The 19,711-nt window shown below is 35.7% G+C and overlaps 1 protein-coding gene across 5 annotated transcripts in view; it reads right to left on the bottom strand.

Annotated features, from left to right (window-relative positions):
- arhgap24 (Rho GTPase activating protein 24) overlaps positions 1 to 19,711 on the bottom strand; it is a 545,551-nt gene that overhangs the window by 27,634 nt on the left and 498,206 nt on the right. For all 5 annotated transcript variants that reach the window (XM_039750801.1, XM_039750802.1, XM_039750803.1 and 2 more), the window contains one exon: positions 12,886 to 13,093. In XM_039750801.1, the coding sequence (XP_039606735.1) occupies positions 12,886 to 13,093 (208 nt within the window). The remainder of the gene's footprint in view (positions 1 to 12,885; positions 13,094 to 19,711) is intronic.

Raw genomic sequence — 19,711 nt, 5'->3', positions numbered from 1 at the left:
GGCATTAAATACTTCAGCACTGTGTTATGCAAGAACAGGACGAAGTCTAGAAATGTGTCAAAGATGGAGGAAGGTAGTCCGGGAAACATTATTTATTTGGGAAGTAAAAGAAAGGGTACTCTCCAGAATGATGCTCAGACTCTTATCCTTGGAAGAGATGTTTGTGATAGTGTTGTTAATTAAAATGGCAGAATGGTTAACCTTAGTTGTAGATTGTAGAGTGTAGATTTAGAACCAATGAGGAGCTCCTCAGTTTTATTGCTATTTAATTGAAGAAAATTGTGAGTCATCCATGACTTTATGTCTTGGTGACATACCATAAGAGTATCTGGAGGGAAAACAGAAGTGGATTTAGTAGATAGATAAAGCTGTGTGTCATCAGCATAACAATATAACTTAATACTATGGAGTTGAAAAATATTGCCTACTTGGAAGATGTAGATGAAAAAAAGAAGTGGCCCCAAAACAGAACCCTGCAGAACTACCCGAATGACAACTGCATTCTCTGACTTAAAGTCCTTTGCTTGAATATTAGTGATTTTGACCAGAGCAGTTTCTGTACTGTGTTTCGGATGAAAGCGAGAACTGTTCAAAGAGATTATTTTTTCAAAGATGGGACTGAAGGCAAATATGTTTTCAAGAATTTTTGATATGAATGGAACATTTGAAATAATAAGTATTAAAGATATTAGGATCTAAGTCAGTTTTTTTCAGAATTGGAGTAATTGAGGCAGTTTTTAATGAGTGGGGGACCGTGTTGAAAATAAGGGAAGAGTTAATTATAATAGTTATCATGGAGGAGATATGTGATAAACAGGACTTAAAAATGCTTGTATGTACTGGATCCAATTGGCAAGTGGAAGAATTAGGTTTTGTTATAAGCTCTGAGATATCATTTTCAGCTGGTAAACTAAACTCTGAGAATAAATTTCTTGGTAAGGGAATATGGATTATAGTTGAAAGTATGTCATTTTCTACAGAGATAGAAGAAGCAAGTTGCTGGTGGATGTTTTCAGAAATCCAAAAAAGTACAGCAGTGATGTTATGGTAAATGACATTTTCTGGTGGCGTAATTAGCCTGTTCATTGTATGTATGTGCTGCCAGTGCTGGCACAAAGGTTTGACAGGTGGTATAGCCACAATGGTTTGAAGGTAGATGCATACTCAAATGATATTATTTCAGAACATACTGATGGCTCCACACACTTTTGTGGAGAACACCATTTGTTACAAGCCATGGCACAATATAACCATTGATAAAACAGAATTAGAGAGACAAAGGAGGAAAATATAAAGACTGAAGCCATAACAAGGCTACAGACAATTGGCAGTGTGCCAGTGAAAATTTAAAAAAAAAACTTCGCCAATGATGGCAGCTGTGAGCAGACAAGCTATCAGGAAATGTATTCATACTTCAAGAAAAACAGAACCAAGAATTTGTGATTAAATGTATTACATACAGTTTCTTTATATTGTCACAAACATGCATTAGACACTAAGACAACACATATTCTTAAGTGGAAACATTTGTCCTTTCAAAGTAGACATTTTTGTAAAGTTTTAAAGCTTTTGTTTTCATATTTGGACTGGTGCCCCTTGAACTCCATTTTAAAATGCAAAAATGTATGAAAAACGTTTCCCTTTAGAACATGATTTCTTATGGTAAATTACTATCATAATTATGAAGAAATAACTTGATTTAAATATACTGCACTTATCCTTTAAGACATTCCATCAGGATACCATCCTCCGGTCTCACACTTGCTGTGATGCCAATGACACAGTAAAACTGCTGTAATAACCTGGGACTTCTAAGAATTGCTAGCCTGCACATTATATTATCAAAAATGTATTCTAGCAGATCTACTAACAGAGAGACAAACAGACACAATGGGTAAATAAAAAGAAAACTATCAAATATAAAAATAATGACATGTTCCCTCTTTCAAAGAATACCTTTTATATACAAGACAGATAAAACTGTCCAGAAATACACCTCTCAAAAATTGTCTCCTCCTTAATTCATCAACTAAGCATACTGATATAGCCTTGTAAATATACAGCCTATATTTAGCTAGAGTTCAGTATTACTTGGCAGTCTTTTGACCACGGACACATTATTTGCTTATTATACTCTATGAAATGGCTTTGTTGCATCATACTATTACATTTACTGTTATTTTAATAAGATGATTACACTTGTCTTTTAATGTTGTCTCCATGATTCTTAGTAAGGCTGCTTTGTTAAAATTATTTAAAAAAGAAAAAAAAAATTAGCCTACCTACTGTTTCTTCACTACAGCCAATGCCAGCAAAAACACATGCAAGATAGAGCTCCTTTTTAGACTGGATGCCAGTCCACCAATGGCCACTATCACTCTGTCACACACAGAGACATACATAAACATAAACAACAGTATGTCTAGGGTCACCTGAAAAGAACAGCATGTATTCCTTTGAACTGTGGGAACGAATTGGAATTGTAAATGAAAACATTCAAATAGCAAAGTAATATGCAATCGATTATCTGAAGTCACTGTTAAAGAAATATAAAAATCACTATTCATTTCAAAATTTTAGTTAAAAACAACTTAAAAACTTAACAATTACTTAAAAACAGATTTCACGTGTAACTGCAATTTAGTGAGCAAATTGCTCCAAAGTCTTTGAGTGGCATCTGTGTTCAACATTGTCAAGCAGACAAGTTCAGTTTAGTATGAAGTCATATCCTCAAACATAACCTTTTTCCCAGGGGTTAAGCTGCACTCCTGCCAAAAAGAAATCATCTCACTGGTGCTGTGACCTGGATTCAACAGATTAGTGCGGACTTCATATACATGCCTCATTTTAAATTGGCAGTCAATGATTCCACAATGTGGACATTTTCTTTTAGTCAGTTGGCTGTCAATACAGTATGTGTTTGCCTTTTCATAGATTGAATGCAGCATTAGGACTCATTTTCACAGCATGAGGTGGAGGTGCATGCAGGAGCTTCTGCTTAGTAATAAAAATAACAAAGGAAGCTATAAAATACTAATATAGTGAACATTAAAAAAATCGTGAGTTGTCTCCCTAAGACTTTTTCCTATACTCAGATATGGGGATGGATATTTAAGGAATAAACTTCAAGACAATGATTATATTTTTATATTATGTACATTAAAGAACCATCAACAACAAAAAAAATCAAATCAATAATATATTGAACAATTACTATAAAAGTAAAGTTGAATAAATCGGACACTGCAGCTGCATGAATAAAAGGTAAATTACCACTTCCGGTTAGCGGAAATAGCCTAAAAGTTGATAAAAATCTACATTTTGTACCTAATACTTGTATGGAAAATTTGGATGACTTAAGTGAAAGTGTACTAAAGTTATTGTGTTTATATACACACACACAGACAGACACACAGACATAATTCCAAGCATGGTATTTTCGGTCTAAAACGTCGAGATTCATCAAAATCTCAACATCAAACTTCTGGATTATTACAATACTTCCCTATACTTCATATATGAGAAAGTAAAAAACAGACATTCAATTATAAGTCATGTTTAAAATTTAAGTGATATTATATATTAATTAAAATAATTTTAATAAAATAGTTTTGTCTAATGTTCCTGACACACCTTTGCATTGACACTTATTTTACTGACAGTCCTGTTGCGGTCCTGGTGTCTGACAAAAAACTTAATTCTGACTGACATTTTACAGATGATGCCAAACATCCATTATGATATGTACTTAGTCTGTGCTACACTGAGAACACTTAACAAAGCCAGTTAAAACAGTAGCCAAAGTAACACAAACCTAATTAGTAATTTCATTAGTTCCTGGTAAAGTTCCATAATTTTCAATCTTTCAGTATAAAAGTTGTGCTAAGCTGCAGTCACACCAAACTGAAAAGAGAACCTCTCACCATCTCACAATAACCGTATTGCACACATTTTATACAAGAGTGGTAGATAGCCATGGTCCTTTGTAACATCTGTCTTTAAAAATTGTTTTTTAACTATTATGATTTGTTAATTTCTTTAACTATATATTACCTCAGGTACAAAACAAATCTTTTACTCAGTGGCACAAACTGTGTTAAGTGGTGCTGCTACTGTGGCAAAGAATAGTGTATCATCATCATATAATTGAGGTGGATATCTAATAGGTCATGGATGTAATAACCAATAAGTAGAGTCTAACGGTGGCCCATGAATTACAGCACTATAGGGTTATCCTTGTGTGTAGGGATTACCGTTTATGGCTGTTTACTATTCTTGTATTTACAGTATCCTTTCATCGCTATCAATATAATTTCATATGTTTACTTTAAATTGTATTTTTTTGGTATTATAGATTAAGATTAAAATTCATTATAGGCACAAATGCTCACTACTACTCTTGTGAAAAAAGTGTCAAATTCAAGGCCAAGGGAAACTTTATTATTCCAGTATTATTATGCATCCACAACAAGCTGATATTCACAAATACCAGTATTGAGTAACCTCTAATATCATCTTAAAACTCGCGCACAAACATTTGTAATCAGGCTTCTCCACTGATAAATTCTAATTTCTAGTATACATGCTAGAAACATCAATGCACATGTAATATTTGAATAAATCAGTACTTGTTTTAAAGGATGGAATTTCTATATTGATCCCAACTGATGTAAATTCATTAATTAGGCATGAATTTTTTCACACCTTTCCCACTCTGTTAGATCAGATGTACATGACTTAATCAGTGCATGAAAGCAGGAAGTTCACTATTTGTATCACCCCAATATAAAGCAAGAGGTTTGCCACTTTTATAAACAAATCCAGAAAAAAATAAATTGAAACCTCCTTAAAATCTGTCAAAAAACAGGAAACACCTACTGTATTTAATTTATTCCAATGTTTTCCACGACATAATAGACACCTGCAGATATCCATTCTTTTCCACTAATAATGTTACATTCCATATGATTTCCTAATTAGGGTTACTTTCAGACTTGGCTCCTGAAGCTAAATGAAAGCAATAAGCTTTCTTGTCCAACTCCAAAATTCAGTAATGACTGCACACTCATGCATTCTTAGATAGGCCTTATTAAAACAGCCCTACTGCTTTAATCTCAGTTCTGATGCATGACATGCTCATTTCCTTAGATTTACAAACATGACGGAAAAAAGCTTAACTTGCTTCCTTCTGCTGATTTTGACTAACTGGATATTGAATTTTCATAAATAATGTAAGCATGTATTTGGTCAAAATTTACATCACTAAAATCATTATGCAAATAAACCAGAGTCTCTACTGGAACATTTTCATTGGTTATAATACTCTTATAAAAATATATTACAGGTTAGTGTAAACAATTATAATCTATGAATTCTTACAAGTAATTGATGACTAATACTAAAAACTATAAAACAAAGATATAGGTATATTACTAATGCATGCGGGATAGCTAACATACTGTCACTTTTTACCTTTGACTGCAGAGGTAACAACAAAATAACTAAAAACTACAAAAGATTTAGTTCTGCCTAACAGTTTAAAAATCAATTAGAGACTGAATACAGAACTGCAATATGTATATAATGTCTGCACTTATATTTTATTTTATACATTTTAGATTTGCATTTAGTTATAATTCTAATTTTGAATATGTTTATTGTTTGGTTGGATTTGTGTGCTGTTTTTTGGTTAACTCTAATGAGGGTTCTGAATAAAAGATCTGTTACACTGACATCTGTGTTTCTGTTGGTGCTAGTTGTATTTTGTAAATTTGTAACTGTAACTGTAGTGTAGTGTTGTCCCAGTGTGTCTATAACAACAGTCCTGTGACAAGAGGGGGCCAATACTGTACCGTAGTTTTCTGTCCTGTGTAGTATATGAAGGGAAGCCCACTGGCTTAAAACAAGTAGTAGACCTTTAATTTACAGAACAGGGAGATAAAGATGAAAATGGTGAAAAGTATCTAAAGTATGGAGAATGAAAGGGAACCCCCCAGAGGTCATGCAAAAAGACAATTTCCCCTTGGGGATTAACAAAGTATAACAAATCAAAAAATCACAAAGATAAGAAGGAAAATAAGTAGATGATTAATTAACATTAATAGAATTATTTATCTTTTTTAATTTTGTCATGGAAAAAGTAAAGGATTTTTTTTACTTCAGTGGAATAATTGGCAACAACATCATGGTCACTCTGCCACAATTGACATTCTTAACTGTGGTTAGTGCACCTATGAAGGCCCTTTGATGATCAGACATAGCCTGGGCAGTGTGTCCATGCTTTGCCATAGTATGTCAAAGTGTCAGTTAGCTGCCTTCACATAGCAAATGTAGAATCAAAACCATAACGTCATGTGGACTCAAAATATGGGCAGACGGCCGAGTGGTCAATAAGATTATCTAATATAGAAACTAAGATGGGACATGATTTCTAAAGTTGATTTTACACTCAAACACAGGAAAGCGGAATGGAAACAAAATAGGAGCACAGGTTGCCAAAAGATAAGTGAGATGTACAGACCAATTTCAATATACAGTATGACCATGCAAATGGGTAAGAAAATTAACATTCTGCACTAAGTCAAAAAAAATGCAGAATGGACATTAACTAGGTATTGATTTGATGTTGATTTCAAATCTAGTAATTCAGAGTCACAAAGTTGTTAGTTTTTTGCGATATTTACCATTAAAGTACCTTGTATCAAACCAGACATTAGCAGCATTGGGCAGTCCATTGCACACAGATCTAGTCCATTGCACACAGATCTATATTCAGAGTCTATCTCAACATAGCCAAACTGTACAGATAATCTTCTGAGACACAGCCATCTCCTGTGAATTTACTTCATTATGGCAGAGTGTTACAGCCTGACCAGCCTAGGCAAAACATTTAATATTTAGAAGCACATCATGGAAGTATTTCAGCAAAGTGGAAATTCAATCTTTATCCTGGAGCCAGTAAGGCTGACAAAAAACAAGATACTGGTTCTTCAAGGCAGGGTTCTGATGCAGTAAAATATGTAGGCTAATAATACTCTATAAGCTGACAAAAAAGTAATTTCAAGATCCTGGCCAGCTTCAGTGTATATATATATATACTGCTCAAAAAATTAAAGGAACTTTAATCAGAGTATAGCATAAAGTCAATGAAACTTCTAGGAAATTGATCTGTATCAAGTAGTAGAGGGGGGTGTTAATCAGTTTCAGTTGCTTTGGTGTTAATGAAATTAACAACAGGTGCACTAGAGGGGAAACAATGAGAAGACCCCAAAAACAGGAATGGTTTAACAGGTGGAGGCCACTGACATTTTTCCCTCTTCATCTTTTCTGACTGTTTCTTTACTAGTTTTGCGTTTGGCAACAGTCAGTGTCACTACTAGTAGCATGAGGAGATACCTGAACCCTACAGAGGTTGCACAGGTAGTCCAACTTCTCCAGGATGGCACATCAATACGTACCATTGCCAGAAGGTTTGCTGTGTCTTCCAGCACAGTCTCAAGGGCATGGAGGACTTTCCAGGAGACAGGTAGTTACCGTAGTAGAGCTGGACAGGGCCGTAGAAGGTCAACCCATCAGCAGGACTGGTATCTGCTCCTTTGAGGAACAGGATGAGCACTGCAAGAGCCCTACAAAATGACCTCCAGCAGGCCACTGGTGTGAATGTCTCTTACCAAACAATCCGAAACAGACTTCATGAGGGTGGCCTAAGAGTCATTTGCCACAGAATACCAGAATTGGCAGGTCCACCACTACTGCCCTGTGCTTTTCACAGATGAGAGCAGGTTCCCCCTGAGCACATGAGAACAGATGTAAAAGGGTCTAGATAAGCTGTGGAGAATGTTATGCTGCCTGTAACATCGTTCAGCATGACTGGTTTGGTGATGGGTCGGTGATGGCCTGGGGAGCCATATCCATGGAGGGACACACAGACCTTTATAGGCTATACAATGGCACCTTAACTATCATTAGGTATCGGGATGATATCCTTGGACCCATTGTCAGACCCTATGCAGGTGCAGTGGTTCCTGGGCTCCTTCTGGTGCACGACAATACCCGGCCTCATGTGAAGAGAGTATGCGGGCAGTTCTTAAAGGATGAAGGAATTGATACCATTGACTGGCCCCCACGCTCACCTGACCTAAATCCAATAGAACACCTCTGAGACATTATATTTTGGTCCATCTGACGCCGCCAGGTTGTATCTCAGACTGTCCAGGAGCTCATTCATGCCCTGGTCCAGATCTGGGAGGAGATCCCCCAGGACACCATCTGTCATTTCATTAGGAGCATGCCCCGATGTTGTCAGGCATGCTTACAAGCATGTGGGGGCCATACAAACTACGGAGTACGATTTTGAGTTGCTGCAATAAAATTTCAGCATAATGGTCTAGCCTGCCGCATCATTTTTTCACTTTGATTTTCGGGGTGTCTTTGAATTCAGCCCTCTGTAGGTTGATAATTTTAATTTCCATCAAACGATGTGGCATTCTTCGCCCAGTCCATATCAGTATAGATATCCAGCATTATTATTTTTCCCATTGAGATCTGCCTTGTGCCCTGTGTTGGCTGGGATTGGCTCCAGCAGAGCCCCGTGACCCTGTGTTCGGATTCAGCGGGTTGGAAAATGGATGGAGATCTGATGTGTTTTCAAAGTGTTCCTTTAATTTTTTTAATCAGTTTAGTTATGGATAATCCCACAGATGATTTTCAGCTTTAGCCCAACATGGAAACATGAGGCCATGCCAACGGAGTAGTGATCCAGTAGAATATCTGCATTTCACTTCTCCTGAACACTCATACTTTTTTCCAGTAAAAGCTCCCTCAACCAACTTCTAAAGTTTTCTAAAAATCATATTGAATTGTTATTAATGTCTTACTTCTGTAAAATATGTTTACATTCTTCAGGTGACCACATATCACAGGTGCCTTGCTTCTTTGCCAATGCAACTGACAAAACACTGGATAATTAAAAGCAGTATCAGGTTTTAACCTGCTTCCATTAAACACTTTAGGACAACCAATCTATAGCAAAGTATGCTGGGCAGAAAAAGTAGGCTTTGGCTCCTTTCAGTGAGGTAGAGAAACATACATTCCTTTAAACACAGCTGCACTTATCAGGTTTAATCCTGTAAGCTTTAGACCTGTGGCCCTCAACTTTTTTTCTTTCTTCTTTTAAACATTTTATTTGTTTCAAAAATATGCATTACAAAAGAAGTGGTATAATATGACAATCAAATATAGTTATAAGTGAAACAAATTATGAAATTTAAAAGTCTGATTAATCAGAAATACAATCAATTTCATATATAATAAAAACAATTAGGATTTATAATCATAAATCATACTAAAACTCCCTTAACCAAAACAGAAAGCTAACTTGTAACAATCATTAAAACAGTTTTTGCACAGAAGCTGGCAGGAACACAGCAGATATATATGAGAATAACTGCCAAATTCTAAAGAAGCTCTATGTAGTCTCCTGCAAATATAATTAGATGTTTTCTTTATTTGACTTATGGATTGTGCAGTAGGATTCCAATTGTGGAGGATTAGTCAATGCACCTATAATGTACTGCAGAAAATATCACCAGATAGTGACCCGCCAACTCTAAGACCATGGGATACGCTCGACAGAAAACCCGCCCGCCAACTCTAATCCTCTTACCGCGTCATTTGATATGCACGACGGAGCCATGCACGCCAACTATAAACGTCCTCCCAAGTCCAGCGTCGCTCTCGAGGCATGCAACAACTCACCAAACACAGATTAAAAACTTAAAGCAGCAAAAGCTATAAAATTAAAATAATGAACGCATATAAATAAAAAAGCTAGTATAACTACTCTCCAAGTATCAACAATACAATAAATAACAGAATCTGAAAAAGCTAGAATAGCAAAGTAAAATTTAATAATTGCATTCTAACCATTATCAAAAGTGATAAAAAATTGTTATTTTACACACACAGGAGAATAATGTGTATGTAATATCTGGTTTATTGCTGATGGATTAAATGGACAAAAGAGTATTTTTTTAACATCAAACCAACAAAGTATACCATTTTAAACAATACATTCATGTATAATCATGAATATTTATGTAATCCATCAATTTAAACACAAAAAATACAGGAAAAAGTTTTCTTTTTAAAAATATTTACTTTTTTGCTGTTTTTCACTGTCATGCATGTCCATTTAGCGATCACCTTCAGGGTTCTGCTAAGGTGAGCAATTCCACTCTGGGCTGAGAGGAAGCACGGTCGCTTACGTTTTTTTCTCTTTTACCCACAGCAGTGAGAGACAATGCATGGAGGACACCTATTCCTGCCTGGGACTCCTGGTGCAACCACCTCTTCTAGACGTGGCACTATAAAACAAGGGAGCCCACCGAAAGGAGGCATATAGTTGGGACCTGAACATAAGAGAGGATGAAGCTCTCTATCAGTCTGACAAGTCTGCTCAGCAACTATCTTTTCTGTTGTTCATAGGATCCAACTTTCATCTTATCTGAGGGCTTTTCTACTAAGGTGTGGCATATTTAAGTTGCTTGACATGTGATGCTTTGTACGTACAAGAAAGAAAAAGCACTAAACTGTATTATCCACCATATATTATAAATGGCATTCAAATTTATAAACAAAACAAATCCTTCCAATGTGTTTTTATTTTGAAAGCATTTTTAATACAATTAGGTCAGTGAATTTTATTTAAAACAAAATGGCAGCTAAATTTAAATATGAAAGAAACTGGGACTCCAGACTTTATTATATAAATAGGTTTTTTTTGGGTCTTTTCACTATGAACAAGTCATTATGCTAAGACTCTATGCGTACACTGATGTAAACAAACCCCAAACTAATATCTTAAAACTGATCTGAGGACTACTCTTCATCAACATCTGTAAAAAAATGTAACAGAATTTGAGTTGCAATCCTGATTAAATCACAACTTGCTGCTGAACAATGCATCTGTCCCACAAATTCAATTCATATTCAGTGAACTAAATTTTAAAAATAATCGCATTTTCTATTTGGTATAATGATGCAATGTAAATCCAATTTTAATTCTTGCCAAAAATATATACACAGGAAACAGTACAGTGTTTCTTTACTCTCAAGAATAAAAAGAGAATAATGAACCTGGTAAAGTCCATACATCATGATCATTACATAATCATCAGTAAGTTTAGAAAATATTGGAGATGCAGTAATATTTTTACCCACACTAACAAAAAAAGTTTTGTATTTATTAAAAGTAAAGATTGAGTGCACAGAAATAAATATACAACTTAGCATTGTGCAGATGTCTGGTACAGACATTAAATAATCTGAACCACAAACATGAAAATATTAATTCAACAAGAAACTGTCTACAATTCTTACAACAAAAATCTTATAAAGCTATTAAGTCTCTTTTCATGACCTGCAACTTAATGCCAGTCTTTGTGATTTTTGCAATGCAATCTTAAAATTCAAGCCATTAGTTCTGTTTTATTTTTTTAGCCAGGAACAAATAGATGTTTTAAATTGTTTACAAACAGAATAATACAAATTAAAAATATCTGAACTAATTTCAGTGTGGTGTAGGTAGTATAGTGGTTAGCACTGGTGCCTCCACAACTGGCCATTACCCATATGAACTTTATGTCTTTTTTTTTATTTCATTTACTCAAAATAATATGAATACAGTCATTGCCAATTTTTTACCAAAACCGTTAAAAAATCAGTAGGCTTTACACTCTAGGAACCAAGTTACCTGAACTATTCTATAACATTTCAGTAATTATTTACCACTCTGATGCTGATCTTTCTCATCATAAAATTATGATAGCAATTGACAAGAAGAATTCATAATTAATTTCAGAATTACGGTATTTGAGGGTTCTCTTTCTCTTGCACGATTTGAATCAAAATCTAATCAGCACATTGACATCTCAAAACAGACTTAAGTTTCGAGTTTGCTATTTTTCCATCCAGCCGTTTTAGCTCTAGACCGTCCTCAAGAAACTGTGACACACAAAGACAGACACAGACCCATCATTGAGATAGCAATGTTTTCGGTATTGGGGGACCCTAAAACGTTGAGATCCATTGAAAATCAGAAATCAAAATTTTTGACAAATCTAAAGGTTTCACTCCTCCCCCATAGATGACAGGTTATGGTAGGGGAGGGCACAAAACAAAAAAGCAAGACTTTAAACTTAAGAGATGTTTATTCATATTTTCCATAATTATTAATTTCTGTGCTTTTTTACTCTAAGGTTAATTCTTTTTGTAAAGTTTGCAGTTTCCTTACCAATACATTTTAGATCACTAATATATGTTTATACTTTTGCACCATTAACAAGCATATCTGTAGACAGTTTTCAATTTGGGATTCAGAGAACCTTTGATAAGAAGAAAGGACATTTTTTGATTTCTTCAAAAATATGCTATTTTGAGTTTTAATTTAGTTAATTTTGACAGCTACAGAGTCCACCATATACATTCAGTGACATTTATTCTCCTCTACAAATACCATGTTATCTTAGCAATTATAAATGCCATTTTCCTAACTAGATGCAAAAGACATTCGTGCCAAAATGCCAAAAGACATTAGTGATTTGCGTAATGTATTTCAGTCTCTAACTTACATATTAAGTACATACACATATATTCTTTTCATATTTATGGTAGAGTATCTGCCACTGTTAGAAAGATATCATATGTGGAGCTTTATTTAGTTAGAAAGAGGATTAGGAATTCAGCTACATGGTTGGCAACCCATCTCTAATTCTCTGTCTTATGTGAGACGCTTACATCTGTACCAGCATGGGGCATTTAAAAAGATTTTGTAGTAAATTGTCAAGTGATTGGAAATAGATAGAGATAAAAAGATTAAAAAGTAACCTGTCAAATGATGGCTTTTCCCCACAATCAAAAGCATCCTGCAATTCCTTCACAAGGTTGGCTTGGCCTGGGAGCCTGAAAAGCCCTTCTTCTTTCAGTCCCTTTTGGCGAATGAAGTCCACACACTGTTCAACAAGCATTGGTGCCATCCTGTTCCCAAATCTCCTTTCATACCGAACAGTTTCCTCAAGCTTCTGCCCAAAGATACCTGTAGAAAATAAAATGTACCTGTTAAAATGTATATTTTACCTTGCCTATGAATTCAAAAAACAAATAATAATATGTTATTGTTAATAATTTCTCAGCATAAATATTTCACCTTAACATAACATAAGACAACATTCTCAGACCTGCTTAAAAAGAGTAGCAGTATTTGGTCAAAGGCAGAAATGAACTATATAGTGCATGCCAATCCATCCTAAGGCACACTCATAAAAACACACAGCTGGATAATTTTTGGAATGTGAGAAGAAAGCTGAATTCCCAGAGAAAGAATCAGCCAGCATGCAAACTTCACATAGAGAGTGACAAGGCTGATATTTAAATACGGTTACCTGGAATTATAAAACAGGAGAGCTAAACAAGATGATGTACACAGGACAGTAATGAAAAAAGAACAAGAGAAATTATTCTCAGAAAAAAAAGTGTTTTTTGTAAACATTTTTCTGTACAAACACACTTCACATGAATAAAAAAAATGGGCAATGCAAACACAGATGCATAAGGAAAAGGAATTGAAAGAGCTCGTACTCACAGTAAAACACAGGCAGATATAAAAAATATAAATTAATTGCTAAATTCAAAATGCACAAAGTAAACAAAAAATGAAAAAAGCTTACTGTACAGAATAATTAATTTAAGCATGTGTATTGACTAGAACAAAATGCATACATGTACTGGTGTTTGCTATGGGATCTATCTATCTTACATATATATGTGTGCAGTATATCTGTCTATCTATCTCAAGGACTCAGTATCATAGGCAAAAATTATCTTCATACTAAAAAATACAAAGGTTATAAATATAATGACCTGGTAGATGAGCCTCTTCAGCACTGAAATAACTTTTCCCTATTTTTTGCTATTGTAAATGAAGCTATTTTTTATTTCCTCCTCAATTATATATTCTCTATACGAGTAAAATTACAGTTTTGTAATCATGTAAAAACTCTTTTACAGTATGTATTCTACTACAGAACTCCACACTAGATATGCCAGAGGATATTATATTAGTACTTTATCAACCCCTTTAAAATTCCAAGTTAGAAATGTTATATACTGTAAATTATATATTGTGATACAAGGTCTGAGAAATACTGCACCTTTAATTTCTGTGCAGGTTTTGGTTCAAGAAAAATACAGACTCACAGTTTCAGATGGTTGCAGGACGACCTGCCTATCAACTGCCTTAACATGCAACTATCTTATTATTAATAAAAGTCTTTAAAAGTGTTGGTCTTGCTAATGCAATTAGGGTTTCCTCAGCTGTGGTGTTTCTGATTTTTTAGATTCTCCTCGAAGGTAGTGGCGCTGACTTTTTCCAGGAAAGTAGCTCTGAAGAAGACACCTTCAAAGTTTTTTATTTCAAAAAGATAGAAAATGATTTGAGCTTTGTTGAATTCATCTTTTGTGCTTTCCCTTTTTACTTCCTAATGAAAAAATCCAGAGCGTGTTCCAAAAAACTCCAAGAATAAAGTGTGCTTAAAATAAAACTGTTTTTAAGTTTTTTTAATGCAACTCGAAGCTCAAAACTCAAACAATATATTGACAGACATGCACAGCTTGGGAATGTTTTACATGTTCTAACCAAGAATGTTTTACAAGCTCTAACCAGGTAAGAGTCACAGGGAAGGACAACAGTCAGTCAGTAGCAACCTTACTCTGTTTGCGTTTAAAATAGAAGACAAAGCCCAGAAATCTAGTACACTTTGGCTGTCTTGCTAATTAAAGAACACAGTAACCGGATGCCAGCATTCAGTAATGAACCAGCTACTGAAGAAGATAGACACTTGCAAGAAGAAGTTCCTTTTCATGCAAAAAGCCCTATCTTTGTGTTGGAACTGACAGTCCAGGGATTCTGTTGTTTTCTGACATTTATCTTGCAGATTTCTGTCTCCCTTTAATTGGGGTTTCCATCTTTTACCCCAACTGTTTGACTTTCCAAGTGTTCTATTTTTATGATATATACAAATTTGAGTTCATATACTATATATGTTATGATTTATAGCCACCTTTCAGCATGAGAGAGTATATACTGTAATACTTTCTTACTGGTTATTTCTGTCTCATCTCTTTAATAATCCACCATTTTGCTTTCCCAAATTAGAAGCACGTTTTTGCCTTTACGTTGGCTGTTATTACCCTTGTAAATAACCTCAATAGGTGGGAATGTCTTGGTTTATGTTACAAGCACAAGTGTAAAAATATACACTATATATATTCAATCTATTTTCAAGCCAGTGTCCGAGTGTCCAGCTGTGTCTTTCTTGAACCTATGGCAGTAACTATAAGTGCAACAGACAATGTCAGATTGTTATGTGTTTACAGTCTAGGCCAGGGGTGAGCAAACCTTTTGGCTCAGGGGCCACATTGACTTTTAAAATTTGACAGACGGGCCAGGCTAGCACTAGATGCAAACATATCAAACATAAACATAAAAAAGGCATTACAGTGTTAATATTTACATTCACTTTTAGTGGGAACAGTGTTGTTGATGACCCTTTTTTGCCAGTGCATCGAAGTCTGGTGTTAGTTTTATTGTGGCAATTCTCAGAACAGATCTGAGGTGTTCATCGCTCAACTGGGATCTGTGGGGCGCTTTGTTGGTGTTCATCACACTAAAAGTCTGTTCACAAACATATGTAGAGCCAAACACCACCAGCATAGTCGGTGCCATCTTCTGGATGTTTGGAAATTTGGCTGCGCTTAATGAAGCATAAAACTCATTCAGTTTAAGAGAGTTGAACTTCTCCTTTAAGACGGTGTCACACTGGAGATCAATCAGTTCCGACTGCAACTCCTGTGGCACTGTTTCAGGGTCCTGTGTGAAGGGACATGACACCAGCTGAAGTGACCTGTAAATTTTTCCAAAATCAGAGAACCGACGGTATAATTCTCCATACAGGTCGTCCAGGGATTTCCTGTATTTTTTCACAAGTCGAGAGGCCTCTTTCAGCATAGCCAGTGTGGGGAAATGAACGAATGAGTTGTTTGACATTTGCTTTGAGAATAAAGTTGGTTTTGAAGACTCTGACATTTGTGTACATTTCATGCACAAACTGGTCTTTCCCTTGTAGCTTCACGTTCACCTCATTTATGTTTGTCAGTATGTCCACAGCAAAAGCTAAATCACAAGCCAATCTGTGTCACTCAGCTCAGGAAAATCAACAGCTTTCTCAAGTAGCTCCAAAAATGAGATAATCTCCTGTTTGAGCTCCCACACTCGCCAACATACTTTCCCCAAACTTAACCAGCGGACATTGGAGTGGTAAAGCAAGTCCTGGTGATCAGCGTCAAATTCTTCAAGAAACTTAATAAACTGACAATGCTGAAGTCCCCTCGCTTGAATAAAGTTAACGAGTTTTACAACTGGCTTCACTACGTAGTCAAGCTGCAACACGGATTTACACAGCTGCATCCTGGTAGATTAGGCAGTGTAAGAAAATTACCTCCTGCTCAGGGTTGTCCTCCTTCACCCTCTCCTGGATTCTCCTGAATGCAGTTATAATTATGACATGATTTGATTTGGGCAATTTTGTACCAATCTTCGGCGGGCCAGATTAAAAAGACCAACAGGCCGTAGTTTGCCCACCCCTGGTCTAGGCATTTGATTTAAAGGGACTTAGAGAAACTACCTTTGGCATGTCAGAGTACAGACAACCCCAAAAATACGTGGGGGTTACGTTCCTGGAGCCTATAAATGCCTATTTTTATAGTTTAAACCCTAAAACACTTTAATTTCATTTCAAACTCGGCTTAATACATTACCCTAAAAAAAAAAGAATGTAAAGGTAAACCCGTATACTGTATAGTACTGTACTGCTATGTCTACTAAATTACCAGAATGTAAAATACCGATGTTACCCTTGTATGTACTGTAATTCATCCAAGTGCGTTTTCTTTGGTATGCGCTGTCATTTTCTTTGGTATAAGTAGGGTAAATACTAGGGAATCCATTCCCAGGAATTCGGGAATCCCGCATGTCATTCCCAGGAACGACACAGTGCATGAGCATCTCACATGTGAACAGTTTTAGAACGACCAACACTTATTTTTAATAAAACTACTGCAATATGTTGACACCAATAAAAGACTAACCTTATCTACAAGCAGTTCATGCTGCCATATAAGTACATATATCTAGTTCAGGGGTGCCCAATGCGTCGATTGCGATCAACCAGTAGATCGCAAAGGTAGTGCAGGTAGATTGCATTGCTTTTTAAACGTTAGTCTATCATATATCTTCCCTATGGCATTTGTCGCTTGATTGACATATGGGGCGGCCAGTCTGAGATCTGTTTTCTTCTAACACACTGGTCATCCCACATGCACGATCAAACGCACGTGCTACTGCAAAACTCCGGTTGTGATCTAGTTAGCCTTCCAATTTATATCGACTAAAGAAGGGATTTAAAAAAAAAATTGTTTGGGGAGGGTATGGGCTGGATGTGGAATTGGAAGAGGATTTTTTTTCTCACAATGTCAAAGTTAAAGTGCATTTGTCTGATCTGTCAATCTATCATTGCTATTCCAAAGAAGGAAAATGTGGAAAGGCACTTTAGAACTGTTCATAAAAACTACGAAACTGACTTCCTTCCGAAAAGCAATCTGAGAAAGAGAAAGAAGAGGGAACTAAAATCACAGTTAATCGGACAGCCATCATTTTTCAGTGCCTTGATTTGGGGAACATGCAAAACCTCGCGTCAGAGCTGGAGACGCAATGGAAAACGTTTGTGCAACTTGACAGCATATGCTAGACAGAGCAGATTGAAAATTGTCTGTCAGACTTTGACAGACAGTTTCAAAACTCAGCTTTACTTGAGCCAATCGCTACATTTAAGTGCTATCCATTTACAGAAGATATTGAGGGAGATTCACTCGCATCAGAAATTGCAACAGTTTCACCGTGGGCCAAAAAAACGTTTATTTTCAACTATAACTCTGTTATTTCTTGATCGATTTTAACAAGAATTCCCAAGAATTACAGCAGTTTCATTCCCGGGAATACGGGAATGAAAAATGTCCGGAAATCCCGGGCTCCCGTAATAATTTAAATTCATTTATTAAAAATACATTAAAATGTATGGGTACTCACCAATAATGAATGATATTGATTTAACATAATGATGATAATGAATTAGCTGTGCAGTACAATGAAGGTATGTAATGAAGATAATGACTGCACAGCAAAGCAGAGGATTTACAGCTCCTCGGTTGGCTACTGCAGCGTAACTTTTTAGTTCCCGGAGCAAAACCTATAGTTCAACCTTCTCCTGGAGTGTCTTAAAGTTCTTCTGGTGCTTAGGTTCATTGCCAGAAGCCTTAGAAGGTGCAGGGCATTTGGGCGGCATCTTAGGGCTTGAGGAAGAACAAAACGAAAAACACGAGAACACTCAGCAAAACACTCGAGATAGCAACATGCAGTAAACTGTTATGATGCGGGAATGCTAGGCTGCATCTGCCGGAGATGCGTCACAGGGCAGCAGCCAACCAGCAGCAAGGAGAAATGAATAACGGTCTTGGATTGACTACTTTCACCATCCCAAGCTGCGTTTTCCTCTGCGGTTGCTTTGTGTTCTCTCTACAGTACAGTATTGCCACGAAAAAAAACATAAAATTATTGCGGATGATATTTGCGGTTTCTGCTAACAATAATAAGTTAGGTTCTAAGGAAAAATGCTGAACGACTGAGGCTGCAAACTCTGAACTACGACTTTGCAGGGGTCTACTGTATATGTAAATCAGTCTGCTAGCTTTGCACAATTTTGGAGTTTAGACAGAGGCTAGAACTAAAAATGCCAATAACTATTGAGTTTTATTAAGGACAATACCTAAATTGGGCAGTATGAAATCCAAAATTCTGTAATAATCCCATGTAATTAGTATAAATGGCTTTAATAATAAAGTGGATGAAGCAGTCATCTTCCAGATATAGCTGTACTAATTCACATTGAGTCACTCCTTGCACATACCACCTTAGCAAATATCAGCTGATAACAGTGAAGTAGATTTTACATCTTGTAGGCAGAGTTCCAATTGCCTGTTAAAACACACGTACTATAGTTGCTTAGTAAATATTAAATATAAATAATAAAGTCAGTTTTTAGCAAATGGCATTGTTTCTTTTTCTTCTAGCCATTTTTAGAATTCTGTTTTCACATCTAAATGTTAAGAATTATAGAACAATTTCGAATCTCTCTTTTCTTTTCAAGGTTAAATTATAATCATATAACCAGAAACTTATAAAAATGTCAAACTGGCTTGTACATTAGTCTCATTAAGGAAAATCTTTAATTCATAAATTATATTCTGATCTCCTCCGACGTAAGGATTACTACTGTTACTATGATTTTGGCCTAAAGTCTTTGAAACTTTAAATCATAATATTCTTTTTATCTTGCCTCTGAGCCATTGTTCTCAGTTGGTTTAATTTGTGCCTACTAAATTGCTTTCAATGTGTTTGGAAACCTAAAAACACTGTTCTTTTTCTGTATGTTGCCATAACAAATGGAAATCAGAAGCAAATTATTAAAATGTAGTTGCATATTAATAATGACCACTTCTTCAGTTACATCAAATAACTGTTTCCTGATATAAACAGTTTCAA

This window comes from Polypterus senegalus, chromosome 4 (assembly GCF_016835505.1).
Source record: "Polypterus senegalus isolate Bchr_013 chromosome 4, ASM1683550v1, whole genome shotgun sequence".
NCBI classification, from domain to species: domain Eukaryota; kingdom Metazoa; phylum Chordata; class Cladistia; order Polypteriformes; family Polypteridae; genus Polypterus; species Polypterus senegalus.
Note: the sequence above shows the minus strand (reverse complement) of the source record. Positions and strands in the feature narration are given on the sequence as shown.